The sequence below is a fragment of the Rhineura floridana genome, chromosome 3, assembly GCF_030035675.1.
Source record: "Rhineura floridana isolate rRhiFlo1 chromosome 3, rRhiFlo1.hap2, whole genome shotgun sequence".
NCBI classification, from domain to species: Eukaryota; Metazoa; Chordata; class Lepidosauria; order Squamata; family Rhineuridae; genus Rhineura; species Rhineura floridana.
The window spans coordinates 207,122,477-207,138,724 of NC_084482.1; the positions used below are offsets into that span (position 1 = coordinate 207,122,477).

General features: G+C 47.5%; 1 protein-coding gene across 1 annotated transcript in view; it reads left to right on the forward strand.

The window, feature by feature from the left end:
* The window catches only part of LOC133378898 (uncharacterized), a 32,436-nt gene extending 18,674 nt beyond the window's left edge, over positions 1–13,762 (forward strand). Inside the window, exons 5-11 of the mRNA XM_061613513.1 lie at positions 1,797–2,032; positions 2,092–2,336; positions 4,795–4,881; positions 5,880–5,973; positions 7,085–7,855; positions 10,874–11,015; positions 12,947–13,762. Coding sequence (XP_061469497.1) covers positions 1,797–2,032; positions 2,092–2,336; positions 4,795–4,881; positions 5,880–5,973; positions 7,085–7,855; positions 10,874–11,015; positions 12,947–13,674 — 2,303 coding nt within the window. The 3' untranslated portion in view covers positions 13,675–13,762. The remainder of the gene's footprint in view (positions 1–1,796; positions 2,033–2,091; positions 2,337–4,794; positions 4,882–5,879; positions 5,974–7,084; positions 7,856–10,873; positions 11,016–12,946) is intronic.
* The last annotated feature ends 2,486 nt before the right edge of the window (positions 13,763–16,248 follow it).

Below are 16,248 nucleotides of genomic sequence, written 5' to 3' on the forward strand. Positions count from 1 at the left end.
GGACAAAAGTTGATATGTCCAACAAATATGCTAAATAGCTGCCATATAAGGGATCACACTATTGGTCCATGTAGGTCAGTATTGTCTACACTGACTGGCAGTGGCTCTCCAGGATTTCAGACAGGAGACATTCCCAGCCCTACCTGGAGACGCCGGGATTTAAACCTGGGACATTCTGTATGGAAAGCAGGCGCTCTACCAGTGAGCTATGGGCCATCCCTAATGTTTATGGCTTGTAGCCAAATACAGATAAAAGGGGAAATGTCTATCTATCTACCTGTGTGAGTTTCTGCAAGACCTGCTCCCTGCATTTCTGGCTGATTTCCACCTGGCCTGGAAGGGTGGGGCCCTGTCTCTCTCCAGCTACAAAAGCAGCAACTGCTGAAGGGGCCAGAGACCGTGTGTGTGTATGTGTGTGTGAACCTGCTGCTCGGGATGTCTATAGACTACTGGGGTTTTGTTTAGTATTATATGTTATATTTTACTCTATGTTATATTTTAGTCTATGTACGCCGCCTAGAGTGGCCGTTAATTCGGCCAGATAGGCAGCCTAGAAATAAAATTTTATTATTTATTATTATTATTATTATTAAAATGCCGACATACAGCATGTTCAGTTAACCTACCCAGTCACATTTAGCGTACAGAGCATGGTTTAAAAAACAAAAACCAGATGGTAACTTCCCATGGTTCCTCTTGCTTAGTGGAATGACTGAATTGCCTTTGTAATCCAGGGGCATCTGATGTGGCCCTCTGGCTGTTCCTGGACTCCATCTCCCATCAGCCCCAGCCAGCGTAGCCAATGGTAAGGGATTCCAGGAGTTGGAGTCTAACATCTGGAGGGCCGCAGGTACCTAGGCCCTGATTTATCCAAAAAGCCTGCACAGATTTTCTCTGCCTCTGTGGCAAATAATGCAGCTTGAACAGCTATGTGCCCAGGTTCATCCGAGAGGAGACAAAGCCTATAGGCGTGATGGGGAGCCTGTAGCCCTCCAGATGTTGCTGGACTGATGGGAGTTGGGAGTCTACAGATTCCTCTCCCCTGGTTTAAAGCAGAGCCTTAACCCATGGGACCACAGGAGGCCACAGTTCCATCAACTTAAGCCAGCATAGCCAATGGTCATAAGTCATGGGAGCTAGAGTCCACCAACATCTGGAGGGCCACCGGTTCCCCATCCCTGCCCTGTGTCCTGCCTGTGTGGGATGTCCAGTACATTTGGGTCTTTGTGAAGGCCCTGGGGAAAAAATCAGAAAAAAATGGGGGGGGGACTTTGCATTCCCCCTGCCCATTTTTCTGTTTTTTTTCCAGGAAAAAATCAGGAAAAACAGGGGAAGACTTTCCCCCCATTTTTTCCAGGCCTTCACATCTCTAGTAGGGACACAACATTCATTTTGGGATCAGCAGATGTTAACGTGCCTAGCTAAGATCCGGGCCTCCATGGGCAGAAGCAGCCTACCCCTAATTTTGTTCCTCATCCAAGGCACTCCTTGTTGTTCTCAGTGCCGGCTCCAGAACTTGGGGGTCCCCCTATTAGCACATTTCCCCCTAACCTGGAAGAGGCGGCAGGACGTACAGACTAGGAATTCTCTTCAGCTGCATCTGATCTTCTTGGGTGCTTTGGTGCTGGAGGCTGGAAGAGAGAGAATGAAGGAGAACCATGTCGGATATCATCAGAAATAGCTGACCTCGAGAAGTCAAACGAGAAACTGTGGAGTCCAGATGAACCTAGGGCACAAGAGGAGAGGAGCAGGAAATCTATTCCTTGTGTCAGTAAGGATCCCAATCCAACAAGAAGATAAGAGAACTCACACACAGGAGAAACCATATACATGCTCAGTGTGTGGAAAGGGCTTCAATTACAGCAAAAGCCTTGCTTCACACCAAAGAATCCACACAGGAGAGAAACCGTATAACTGCCAGGACTGTGGAAAGGGCTTATGTGATCAGTCAAGCCTTATTAAACACAGGAGGATACATACAAAGGAAAAACCATATAAATGCTTTGAATGTGAAAAAAGCTTTAGACGGAAGGTACACCTTATTACACACACATCAAAGAATTCACATATAAATGCTTGGTGTGTGAAAAGAGCTTCAGTTACAAGGCAAGCCTTAGTTCTCATCAAAGCATTCACACAGGGGAGAGGCCATACAAATGCTCCGACTGTAGCAAGAGTTATTGTGTTCAAACAAGTCTTATTAAGCACAAGAGAATTCACAGAGGAGAGAAACCATATAAATGCATAGAGTGTGGAAAGACCTTCAATCACAGCACAAGTCTTACTTCCCATCAAAGAATACACACGGGAGAAACCATACAAATGCTTAGGATGTGGCAAGAGATTCTCGTACAGGGCAAGCCTCCGTGCACATCAACAAATTCACACAGGGCAGATGCCATATAAATGTTCAGACTGCAGTAAGAGCTTTGGTGATAAATCATGAAAGAATTTACACTAGAGGAAGACCACATAAATGCTTAGAATGCAGATACCATCTTATCAGGAGGTCCGTTCTGCACAATATAGGAAACGGACCTTTAGTGTGGTGGCACCTACCCTTTGGAATTCCCTCCCCTTAAATATTAGGCAGGCACCGCCTCTGCTATCTTTTCAGCACCTATTGAAGACCTTCCTCTTTCAACAAGCCTTTTAAGTTGAGATCTATCCCAGTCTGGGTCTGTTGGAATTGCTTTTTAATATATATATTTTAACAATATGTTTTTAACCCCCTTTCTTATGAAGATTGTCTTAGGGAAACAGGGAGTAGAAATTTCTTAAGCATATAAATATTTACATCTTGGTAGACATCAGGGATAGCCAGTCGAAAATATCTGGAGGGCACCACATTGGCTAACCCTGGTATACATCCTTGGAGTATGGGAAGCCTCCTACTGGGAGGTCTTATCACATGAAAATATCTACCTGGGAGAAACTAGATCAGGGGTAGCCAAAGTGGCATGCTCCAGATGTTTTGGATGATCATCTCTGATCAATGGCTGGTGATGATGGGAGTTGTAGTCAACAATATCTGGAGGGCACTGCATCAGCTATCCCTGAATGAGACAAATTCAACTTTTCCCAACAATCATAGCCACCACCTCTTGGGACATTGAGGCATTGTTGCAGCAGAGAAGCTGCATAAATGCTTAGAACAGATTATAGCAGGGACTTTTATTATAATGAGGCCTAATTATATATCAGGGAAGCTACACAGGTAACCATGTCAGAAGCACGAATGAATACAGGAGAGAAACCGAGGAGGAGGGGCAATGCTTGGAAGATGCAAACTGGGAGTGTTGGGTACCGTTGCTTTTCAGTCTGCAATTAATAATAAATGTAACCTGTTTGCTCTGCTTGCTGCTGAACTTATGGGTATGTGTCCTCTCGTATGTTTTATTATATATTTCCACTCATGTGATAAAGTGGACTGTGGGTCACAGAAGCTTATGCCATAATACATTCCTTAATCTTTAAGGTGCCACAAGCTGACTCTTCGCTGTTTTTCACTGCAACAGATTCTGGGCGCTTGCAAGACAGTTGCTATTTTGCAGTTGGGATTCGATCACATACCAGCAAATCCAGGTTGCGCAGTTACAGTTGATTGGGAGGTCTTGTGCAACAAACCCTCTGTGGGCGGGGAGGCCGAGCAGGCCTTTATCAGCCTGGAAGCCAGGGACAGAGAGGATTATGGGAAGGCGAAGGCAACCGTTTTGCAAGGGGACACTGTGAAGAGTCTGCTGCTGTGTTGGAATTGCTTTTTAATATGTTTTTTTTAAAAAACTATGTTTTTTAACCCTTTTTTAAAAGATATTTTGTAAAGCTTTTAAAAATGTTTTTAAAGTGGTTTTGTTTTAATGTATTTTAAGGTCTGCTTTTATGATGTTTTCACATGTTTTTAGCGCTTTGCCGCTCTGGGCTCCTGCTGGGAGGAAGGGCGGGATATAAATCAAATAATAAATAAATAATAATAAAGAAAACCCACTTCCCCAAAAAGACTGCACTTCTTGCGATAAAGGAAGTGACAGAAAAATGCACCAGAAAGTGTGGAATAACACTTGCTTTGATGCAATGGCATCTAACCTCCCCACAAACAAATCAAAAGTGAATGTTCATTAAATAGCCAACGTGGTCTAATTTCCCTGGAAACAAATCAGGATGCATGTTCAATAAACAGGTTGTCTGCTAGCCGTGATGGCTATGCTCTGTCTCCACAGTCGAAGGCAGTGTGCTTCTGAATACCAGTTACTGGAAACCTCAGGAGGGGAGGGTGTTCTTGCACTCACATCCTGCATCCTGGCTTCCCATTGGGGCATCTGGTTGGCCATTGTGAGAACAGGATGCTGAACCAGATGGGCTGTTGGGAATGATCCAGCAGGCTCTTCTTATGTTCTTAGGTGCCAGAGTCTGTTCCTTTTCTGGAAATATTTCCCATTATAAAGAAACACAGACATATCTTATTTATTACATTTATATCTCCCACCTTTCCTCCAAGGAGGTCAAGGTGGTGTACAAACGTGGTTCCCCCACTCTTGATTTTATCCTCACAACAACCCTGTGGGGTAGGTTAGGCTGAGAAACAGCAGCTGGCCCAAGGTCATCCAATGAGCTTCATGGCCAAACGGGGATTTGAACCTTGGTCTCCCATCTCCCAGTCTAACCACTCTAACCGCTACACCACACTGGTCCTGGATGAGATGAAACTGCAGCTGCTTGTGGACAAAACTCACAGACCCAACAGTCGGTGGAGCCAGAGCCAGCTAATTCTAGTTTTGCCTCCTTCCCTCTTCCCAGCCAAGTTCTAAAAAGGGGCAGCACTGAAACTGAGGAGCAGGAAGCTGACAGTCAGTGCCATCCTCTGGGCTGGATCATGGAAGGCAGGTAGGTAGGTGGGGGTTCCTTACCTTCTGCTCTACCAGTCCCAGTGAGCACCAATCAGCACTGCTGGGTGACAGTGAAATCTCATGCCGATTGTGCACATCTTTCATTCAGCGGTAGAACATCTGCCTTGCATGCAGAAGGTCCCTAGCATCTCCAGGTAGGGTTGGGAGAGACTCCCTGCCTGAAGTCTTGGAGAGCTGCTGCCAGTCAGTGTAGACAATACTAAGCTAGGGGGACCAAGGCAGGTTCCTATGTTCCTATAGGACTGCCACTCTTTTTTTAGGGTAAGGGCTAAACAGAGATATTACCTTGATGTTTATATGGAGCCTGCATGTTCCGGGGCAGACTACCTCTAAGTTACCGTTTGCTGAGAAGCAGCAGCAAGGGAAGGGCCATAGCCCAGTGGTGGAGCAGAAGGTCCCAAGTTCAGTCCCCGCGTTTCTCTAAGTAGGGCTGGGAGAGACTCCCGCCTGAAATCTTGGAGAGCTGCTGCCAGTCGTGTGGGCAACCCTGCGCTAGGGCCCGCCTCAGCAGAAGGCAGCCTCCTCTGTTCCTACGCCCCTTCCTACGTGCTCCTTTTCAAAGGATGGTGCCGGAGGGGGACTGTATGATTGCGTGCAAAAAGGGGAGACAAAAAACCTAGGCGGATGCTTTGCCGCTCAGCCCTCTTCCTCCCGTCCACAATTTCGCAAAACCCTGAAAGGGGCTTCCTCGAAAGGGTTAAGCCGACCGAGCTTGGCGTTCCTAGAGAGAGAGCGGGAAAGAGATGCCAAGGCGAGCAAGAGCCCTTTTCCTGCCGAGGAAGGAAAGGGGGAAAGGCGCGCGGGCGCGGGGATGCTCTGGCGTGGTTGGCTTCCTCTGCAGTTGCAGACAGCCTGGAGGGCAGGTGAGCCGGACAGGAAGAGGCGGCTTCCAGGAGGCGGGTGGGCAGGAAGAACACCGGTGCAGAGAGAACCCCCCATCACCCCCTTCCCCTCTTTTTTGGAGCCTTGTTCCAGGAGGGTCTTTCTCATCCAGCTCCTGGCTAACTGGGCAGAGGAAGAGCCCGCACCCCCTGCAGTTTCTTTCCCTGAGGGCCACATGCCCTTCTGGGTAAGCTGCTCGGGGCCACACGTGCCAGTGGTGGGCGGGGCCGGAGGCAAAAGTGGGCTACTAAATGTCGCCTTTTGTACAGAGTGGGCTAGTTTCTACACGCACTCCCACACCCCTCCCTGATCTCCGTGGGTTGTAGCTTGGGGAGGGTTCCGAGGGCCAGAATGAGAGGGCCGGAGGGCCAGGGACTGACTCCCACCTCTGTCTCAAGGCAAAGGGGGTTGCATTCCATCGGGGAGGGAGAGTGCGCTACGGAAAGCAGCTTCTAGCCTAGCGGGAGGCAGCTCCCCTCGGATGCTCTCGCTTCTTTCTGAGACAGACACACCCCAGATCCATCCCATGTGGAATAATGATCACCGCAGAAGACTGACTGACAGTTTTGCTGTTCCTAATTTGCAAGTGTGACCTGCAACAAAATGTTGCAGCCTGAAGTGCTTCTCTTCAGGGTTCCAGCAGCCACTCCCTCTTGGATACTCTATTCTATTCCTCTACTCCAGCCTTTCCCAACCAGTGTGCCTCCAGATGTTGCTGGACCGCAACTCCCATCAGCCTCAGCCAACATTGCCAATGGTCAAGAAAGATGGGAATTGTAGTCCAGCAACATCTGGAGGCACACTGGTTGTGAAAGGCTTCTCTACTCCCTTCTTGGGTTTCTGTAGTTTCCTCTGCAACAACCATTCTATGGCCACTGATCATGCTCAGTGGTTAGAGCAGCCTTTTCCAATGTTTGGGTCCCCAGATGTTGTTGGACTACAGTTCCCATAATTGGTCATGCTGGCTGTGGTTATGGGAATTGTAGTCCAACAACATCTGGAGACTCAAAGGTTTGGAAAGGCTGGGTTAGAGGGACCAGGACCCGGAAGACCAGCATTCCAAACCCCACTCAGTGAAGCTCAGCGGGGTGGCCTTGGGACCAATTGGTGGGGTGACCAATGGACAGCCATAATTTCAGCCTAACCTACCTTACGGGGTTGTTGTGAGGATAAAACGAGGGGGAGAAGCTCATATGCCCTCTTGCCTTCCGAGATGCTGAATATTTTTCTTTGTGTTCATTCAACTTTCCCCTTTTTCAGTCGCTTCCCGCAGGCAGATTCTCAGCACCTGAGTCTAGATCACGCTCCATTTTTCTAGATTGCCAAGTATGAAAATGGAGGAGCAAGACCTTATGGGCTCTGCCTTAGGGAAGAGAGCAGAAGAAAAAGGAAAAGCCCTTCATGTCCTCCAGGCTGGGAGTATTGGGGAATATCTGAAAAGGAGGCCAAGGGAACAGGTTAAGCAGGAACCAGGAGAGGGCTCACTTCAGCTGTGGGAAGCCCAGTGGCGGGAGTTCCTGAAGACAGTGGAATCCCCCGAAGCACACTGGGCAAACCCACCCCTGCCAGAAGAGCCCACCCCGTGGGATGATGCCAAGGCCTTCCTGGCCTCCTTCGAGCAAGTGGCCAAATCCTGCCGGTGGCCCCAGGAAGACTGGACAGCCCGTCTCTTGCCAGCCCTCTGCGGGGAGGCCGAGCAGGCCTTTATCAGCTTGGAGGCCAGAGACAGAGAGGATTATGGGAAGGTGAAGGCAGCCATCTTGCGTGGGGACGCTGTGAAGAGGGAGAAGAATCGCCAACGCTTCCGGCGTTTCTGCTACCAGGAGGCCGAGGAGCCGAGAGGGGCTTACAGGCGGCTCCAGGAACTCTGCCGACGATGGCTGAAGGTGGAGAGGCACTCCAAGGAGCAGATCCTGGAGCTGCTGATCCTGGAGCAGTTCCTGGCCATCTTGCCACCGGAGATCCAGTGCTGGGTGAGGGAGCACGGCCCGGAGACTTGCTCCCAGGCAGTAGCCCTGGCCGAGGATTTCCTGCTGAGACAACGAGAAGCCAAGAGGCAAGCAAACCAGGTGAGGCCTTTTGAATGGGTTCGTTGCCAGGCTCAAGAGGTTGAGATCTCTTCACAACAGGGAAAGGAAGCCACGGGCCACAATGGGCTGAATCTCATGCCTCCTCTTGAATCATAGGGTTGTATTCAGTGCTAGTCCTACTCAGAGGAGACCCATTGAAGTTAATGGTGTGGACAATGCAACAGCAGAGATCATTCAGTGTGTAACTTAAGGGTTAATGTTGTTATCAATAAGGCAGCCAATCAAGAGGGTGGTGGTGGAGGTGTTGCTTAGCAACCAGGCAGAATGGCATGATCTTTAGTGAGTTAACACATGCTCTGACTGGCTATGTAGTTCTGAGGGAGTTTTCCTTGTTATTTTCTGTGTGTGTGTCCCCTGCCCTGTACAAGGCTTATAGCAGTGGCCCTTGGGTCTGGTGGAGCGGAAGGCGGGGAGCCCAAACAGTAGGTGAAGGCAGACCTATTGAGAGGCAGAGCCACTAATTCTAGCTTTGTCTCCATCCTCCTCCTCCCTGCTGAGTTCTGCAAGGGGAAACACTGAAACTTGAGGAGGAGAAAGGAGCTGATGGCCAGGGCCACCCCCTGAGCTGGTTGCAAGCAGTAAGGCAGGGCAAGTGAGGGCAGACTGAGGTTGGTGCGGCCGTGCCCCATTCGCCCTCATAGACCAGCCTGCACTGGACTCTATGGCCATTCGTACATCCAACTTATTTATTTATTTATTTATATCCCTCCCTTCCTCCCAGTAGGAGCCGAGGGCGGCAAACAAAAGCACTAAAAACTTTAAAACATCATAAAAACAAACTTTAAAACACATAAAAACAAAACATCTTTAAAAACATTTCTTAAAAAAGCTTTCAAAACATCTTCTAAGATTAAACACATTTTAAAAAAGGTTTAAGAACATATTAAAAAGCAATTCCAACACAGATGCATACTGGGATAAGGTCGCTACTTAAAAGGCTTGTTGAAAGAGGAATGTCTTCAAAAGGTGCTGAAAAGATAACAGAGATGGTGCCTGTCTAATATTTAAGGGGAGGGAATTCCACAGGGTAGGTGCCGCCACACTAAAGGCCTGTTTCCTAAGTTGTGCAGAACGGACCTCCTGATACGATGGTATCTGCAGGAGGCCCTCACCTGCAGAGCGCAGTGATCGACTGGGTATATAAGGGGTAAGACAGTCTTTCAGGTATCCTGGTCCCAAGCTGTATAGGGCATTGTACACCAAAACTAGAACCTTGAACTTGGCCTGGTAGCAAATGGGCAGCAAATGGGCAACTTGATGTCGGAATTCTATTGAGTTGCATAGCAGAGCGGAGAGTATTGAGGAAGCTTACGTGTGTGTGTTTGAATCTTTGCTAAGATTCTACCTTCCCTGTAAATTAGTCAGACAGAGATGTTAAGCTGTAAAATAAGAAAGAACTACTTTATTCTGGAAGTACATGCTTGATAGGAAAGAGTCCTATATTTATTTATTTTATTTTTATTTTATTTATTAAATTTATATACCGCCCGACTAGCAATAGCTCTCTATATCTAGCAAACTAGCTATGTTGGAGCAGTCTGCACTGGTCCCAGTGCAGCTCTCATGCTGGTTGAGAGGAAGAGATGAAGGAAAGATGTCTGCTCCCCTCTCGAGAGAGAAGAAGGAACTGGGAAGGCGGGAAGGAACTGGGATCAACATCCTTTGCATATCAGTCTAGCAGGAGGGGGAGAGACGGCAAGGATCAAAGGACAGGTATAGCCTGGCAACCAGGAGGTCTCCTCCCTAGCTACCCTTTTTAACCCCATGCAGCCTCAACCCACCAAGTTGGAGTTGAACCTCATACATTCCAACACTTGACACTCATGCTGAGGGATCTTTTGCCCTTGAACAGGTAGGCACTGCTGGAAACTGGCACCTTTTCGTTAGGGGATTGAAGAGGTGAGGGCATTCCATAGGCCAGGAGGTGGGGGGCCTTAGGCCCCCAGGGACCGAATGCAGTCCTCCTGGCCCCTCTAGCTGACCATCGGGATCCTTCCCAGGCCATACCTCCTCTCCAGCCGCACCCCTTGTCCGCATGTCACACCCTTCACAGGCCCTGCTTTGCAACCTCCGTGAGTGTTGCCTGCTGCCAGCCGTTCCGTTCCATTTCCCCTCCAGCTGGTGTTCTGTTCTCCAGTCAGACAACATGATGTGGCCACTGAGCGTGCTTAGTCCTCGTTGGGCTGTGTCTGGGGTTACCTCCCCATCAATATCCCCCCCCCAAAAAAGATTTATTGTATTTCTGCAAGCCTCCTGTTCACTGCTTCAGCAAGCCAGTCAGCTGTGCTCTCCTCAATGCTACTCCATTCCGTTTCCCTTCCCCTATGGTTTTCCGGTTCTCCCTGTCCAACAGTCAATCAGCATTCTACTTAGTCCTAATTCTGCTGTTTTGGGGCTGCCCCCTCCACTCGCAGGACCCTAGGAAGCTGCCGTATACTGAATCAGTCCATTGGTCCATCTAGCTCAGTATCGTCTACACTGACCGGCAGCAGCTCTCCAGGGTTCCAGGCAGGGGTCCTTCCCAGCCCCACCCAGAGATGATGGGGATTGAACCTGGGTCCTTCTGCATGCAAGACAGATGCTCTGCCACTGAGCTACATTGGAAACTGCCTTAAACAGGGTCAGATCATTTTTCTAGCTCAATCTTGTCTGCACTGACTGGCAGTAGCAAGGTTGGAGGCAGAGAATCTTTCCCAGCCTTACTTGGAGCTGCTGGGGATTGAACCCGGGATCTTCTGCATGCAAAGCAGGTGCTCTATCACTGAGCTACGGCCCTTTCCCAAAACTTAGATTCCAGGAGAGGCATGAACTCACAAACCCTCCTTTTGTGTGCGGATGGTGCTATTTTGCCTAAATAAATAACAGACACTGGAGAATTTTATTTCTTAGGGAAACTCAACCCTAATTTGTCCCCCTTTGGGACTGAAGTACAGGGGGGGGTAGAATTAAGCCCTTATACCTAGTACTTACCCTTTTCATGTTGTTCTGTTCTTAAAGGGTTCCTCTCTGCTGTTACAGATGGTACTTGAGAAGGCAGCTCTGGGTTCCTCTGAGGCAGGATGGGCTCCACCTGAGGTCGAGCAGAGGCAGGTGTGCAGAGAGACCAAGCAAGAATATGAGGAGGCGGCCAACTTGTTGGGTAAGGAGGGACAAGCCTTGTTTGTGCCTGATTTCTGCAGTGCTCTGAAGCTGCTTCCTTGGCTGACCTCTGCTGTGGCTCCTTCTCTCTCTTTGGAGAGCTCAGAGGCTGCTCAGTCCTTAGAATCCCCTGTTTCTAAGCAAAATGGGGAGGCCGGAGGTGGGTGGGGTGGGGTGGGGTGGGGTGAAAGAATTGCCAAAAATCCCAATACAGTAGTACCTCAGTTAACAAAGTCGATGCGTTCCTGGACATTAATTCTTTAACAGAAACTTTGGTACCAGAGGTAGGAATAACATGGAAAGAACAGGGATAGGTTCCTACACTCGCTCGTAGATGGTGGGGGCAGCTTCAGCAGGGGCTTTAAAGGGTGCTCCCCCTCCCTCGCCTAATCTATTGGATCCTTCCCTCCCCTGCCCCGGGAGAAAGCAAGAGATCTCTTTAAAGCAAACACAAATGCTTGTCAGTTTCACCATAACAAAGCAAAGGCACAGGCTTCAAAGTTTATCCATAGCAAAGCAAAGATGGTCAGTTTTACATTGAAAAAAGTCTTTCTTAAAAGGAGCTTGGTTCCTGGAGGATTGGTTAATTGAGGTATTACGGTATTACTGTAATTGAGGTATTACTGTATTAATTGAGGTATTACTGTAATTTCTTCCCTTGGGCATTGTCCCGGTTTCATAAAGAAATTCATTTCTTTATAGAATTCCTGAGCAGTTTGAATGCTCAGTAAACATTCTGTGATGTCAGAGCAATGTGACCAATCTTGGGGGTTGAACCCCCCCTCCCCCCAAAAAAAACAGGCCATTGAGAACTGAACATGTTCAGCAGCCATGGAATGGTGATAGTTTATTTACAGCATTTGTACCCCCCTTTAGCTAAAAATGACTCTCAAAGCAGCTTACAAAAATCAGTTCTAGGATGGTCCCTACCCTCAGAGTCTAAAAAAGACACAACACATGAGGAAAAAGGAATGAGAGGAAGGAGGAAAAAGCAAGCTCAAACACCAGTTCTTCAAGTTACAACAAGTCAGTGGTGGTTCTGGCTGTTTTGCCAAGATAAAGAGTGGTTTCCCACCCTGAAACACTTTCACCTTCACAGATCAGTTCTAGGAGCAACCCTAGTGACAACATCCAGACCAGGAGGACAGGGTAACTCCTGCCATACAGTTGTTCCCTTAGACAGCTTGTTTATTTGTGGAAACAACAGAAAAATAAGCTGGCAGAAATGGGGAATGGAGGGGAGGGGAGTGACTGGAATCCTGAACAGAGAGCACTTCATGCTGCAACATTTTGTTGCAGGTCCCACTTGTCAACAAACTAACACTGAAAGGCATAAAAGAATCAGGCAAAAATAAGTATTTCTATTCCAAATGCCTATGTGAACAAACATTTATTTATTTTATTTTATTATTACATTTCTATCCCACCTTTCTTCCAAGCAGCTCAAGGTGGTATATAAACATGGTTCTCCCTCTTCTGATTGTAGCCTCACAACAACCCTGTGAGGTAGGTTGGGCTGAGAGAGATGGTGGCTGGCTCATAGTCTACCCAGTGAGCTTCATGGCTGAGCAGGGTTTGAACCCTACACTCCTGGGTCCACTCAAGCCACTGCAACACAGTGGCTCTCATGGTGACTTAAGAGCCTGCCAAAAAGCTGTAAACTAGAAGGCTCTAAGATCTCCATGCGGACGGGATTCCACAACTGTGGCACCATCACTGAAAAGGCCGCTTCAGGAATGAGGAACTTGAGACCCTCCAAAAGATGTTCCCGTCATCCCCAGTTGCTTTTGCCAATGGCAGGCATGATGTAAGTTATAATCCAAACCTTTGGAGGCTCACAACTGTCCCATCCTGATCGATTTGTTAATGATTTTCTCTGTTAATTAGAGTCTCTCCCTTTGGGCTCTTGCTAAGTCTCTGTCTTTATTCCAGCAGGAGCTGAGTGGGACTGCGAGGATGAGGAGGAACCAGACGGGATACCTTCGCAAACACTTCTGCATCAAGAGGAAGAAGAGAATGCTGGTGATCAGAGTGGACCAAACAGGCAGCAGAGAAGAAATTTGGAACCAAATGAGAAGAGGAGGAATAAATCTGTTGCCATTCAGGTTGGCAATTTCCATGAATTCCTGAGCCAACAGAAGGGAAAGAGATCAAATAAGTGTGCCGTGTGTGGCAAATGCTTCAGTTGCAAATCAAGCCTCAAGGCACATCAGAGAGTCCACACAGGAGAGAAACCCTATAAGTGTTCAGAATGTGGAAAGAGCTTCATTCAAGTCTCGAACCTCACTGCACATAAAAGAACCCACACAGGAGAGAAACCTTACAACTGCTCAGAGTGTGGAAAGTGCTTCAGCCGGAGTGACCATCTTACTTTACATCAAAGGACACACACAGGGGAGAAACCTTATATGTGTGTTGAGTGTGGGAAGAGTTTTAGTCAGAGCACAGACCTTACCTCACATCAGAGAATTCACACTGGAGAAAAACCTTATAAATGTTTGGAGTGTGGAAAGAATTTCAGCCGGAGTTACCGTCTTACTATACATCAGAGAATGCACACAGGGGAGAAGCCATATAAATGCTTGGAGTGTGGAAAGAGCTTCAGTCGGAGCGACCATCTTACTTCACATAAAAAAATGCACACAAGGGAGAAATCATAACTTTTACCCTGTTATTAGCCATCTGAGAATTCCTCAAAATGCTCAGTTTAGCGAAAGCTGTTATGATAAATCAAGCTTGATTATACATCTTGGAAATTATACAGGTGTGTTCAGGAAGCTGGAATCAAAGCAGAATAGATACTGAGGATAACAACACACTTTTGAAAATATCCTGTTGATTCTTCATCAGGCAATTAAATTGCCAACAGGGAACAGTATTCTAGGTGCATTTGTTTGGGAATAGTCACCTTATACATAAAAATATAGTGGCCTCACTTTTCATGCCTTTTTAAAGCACCATGTACTGTTCAATGCACCTCATATTTATTTAAGAAGGCAGCAAACTGTTCTTTGCACATCGTTCTCTCTTTACAAATTTGCCTGCCAAGACAATGAGTGTGTGTGGGATTTTTTTTAAAATCAACAATAAAATGTTAAAACATTTCTCAAAGGGTGTTGTCCTTTATTGCACTGTAAATCAGGGCTGGGGAACCTGATGCCCTCCAGATGTCGCTGGACTGCAAGCTCTAGTAAATACTCTTCCCAGTTTGATGATATTCTGCAAGGGGAAAAGCCTCTATATTTGGGCCTAAGGTTGCACTCGACAGGCTCCTTAAAATCCTGTGTTTGAAATCCTTAGAAGGAGCAGGTATCAGGCACATCGGTCACAACCTCTTGCTAAGCCACCTTCCCGTAGAATCACGAGTTGGCAAAGACCTCAACGATCATCTAGCCCAATCTGCTAATGCTGGAAATCAGCTGCTACAACATCCCTTTCAGGTGGACATTCAACCTCAGCTTAAGAATGAGTCACCTCCACCTTCCCAGCAGCCTTTCTCACTGTTGAGCAGCTAAATTCCTTTTCTTCTCACTTGAACCTGTTCTTAATTTTATTCATTTATATCCCGCTTTTCCTCTAAAGAGCTCAAGGTGGCAAACATGGCTGTCCTCCCTTTATTATCATCACAACAACCCGATGAGTTAGGCTAGGTGGATAGTAACTGGGCCAAGGTTGCCTGGCAATCTTCACAGCTGAGTGGGGATTGGAACCCAGCTCTCCCAGGCCCCTAATCCGACACACTCTGACTACTACAGGATGGCTGCTCCCCTGTTCCATGTCCAGAAGCTGACTAGGTTCTTACTTTAAACACTTCATTCAACATTGTCCTCTGCCCACCAGTGGTGTAGTGGCAAACTGAGAAATGCAGGTCCCTTCGTGAGTCATGCCACACCTACCACAGCCATACCCCCTTCTAAGGTTATACCTAAGGTTGCCAGGTTCCTGGCTTCAGACTGATCCTGCATCTTTAGGAGAAGAGAAAGTCAGCCAAGTGCAGGTGTTCTTGCAACACTGTAATGAGAAAAACTACAAGGTGGAATTCTCCCTTCCCCCTGCACAACTTTTAAAGATACAGAAGACCTCTTGGTTGCCAGGCCCAGCCTCCAAGAGGTCTTCTGTATCTTGTGCAGGGGGCAGGGAGAATTCTACCTTGTGGTTTTTCCCATTACGGTGTTGCAAGAACACCTGCACTTGGCTGACTTTCTGTTCTCCTAAACATACAGGATAAGTCTCAGGCCAGGAATCTGGCAACCCTAGTTATACCACTGACACTCATTGGGGCCTGCATAACTGACTCAGACAGCAATTAAAAAAAAACCTTTCACCCTCTCAGCCCTCATGGACAGATCCCTTCCCATTTGATTTACCAGCACACATAGATTAACCAACCCGGTTCCACGCTCCCTTAGCCCCAAATTACCTCACTGGCCTTCCACAAGATCATCATCTCCCTCCCCCCCCCCATACAACACTCACCAGCCAAGTACTGAGGCCTGCAAGTATTTCACAACCTTCATTTTTGTAATTTCATATAAACTGCAAAGTCGTTTTATCAAGTCTCTGACAAAGCACCCTACATGGCTGATAGGCTTTTTTTGGTCATAGACTTCATAGGCAAGCCTGCCTTTGTCAGATGAGACTACTACAGGGAACTTTATTTATTTTGAGACAACTCTTTCTCAGTATATTAAAGAAATTAAGCAAGTATGGCAGATGCTGTTGGAGGTCACTGATTCATAGGGTCGCCATAAGTTGTGGTCGACTTGGAGGCACATAACAACAAAATAGGAAGAATAGATAGGAAGACAGGAAACTGTCTTATAATGAGTCAGACCCTCGGTCCATCTTGCTCAGTATTGTCTACACTGACTGGCAGCTGCTCTCCAGGGTTTCAGGCAGGAGTCTCACCCAGCCCTACGTGGAGATGCCAGGAATTCAACTTGGGATCTTCCGCATGGAAAGCAGATGCTCTGCCACTGAGCTATGGCCCTTCTCCATTTTAACCCTATTTTCATCAAGGAATTTTTAAAAAAGCATATTGTGGTTTTAGAAGCTTGTTTGTTGAAAGGCCCTTCCATGCCTTCTCCAACCCAAGGTAGAATAATAAAATGACCTTAATGTTGGATGTTGGATCTGGCGCAAGCAGATGCCCAGGATGCAGAACAGTATAGTGACAGGCTAGATGCCAGTTGAAGCAATGAGCCGGACAAGCAATAAGTTTTAAGAGTCACTTT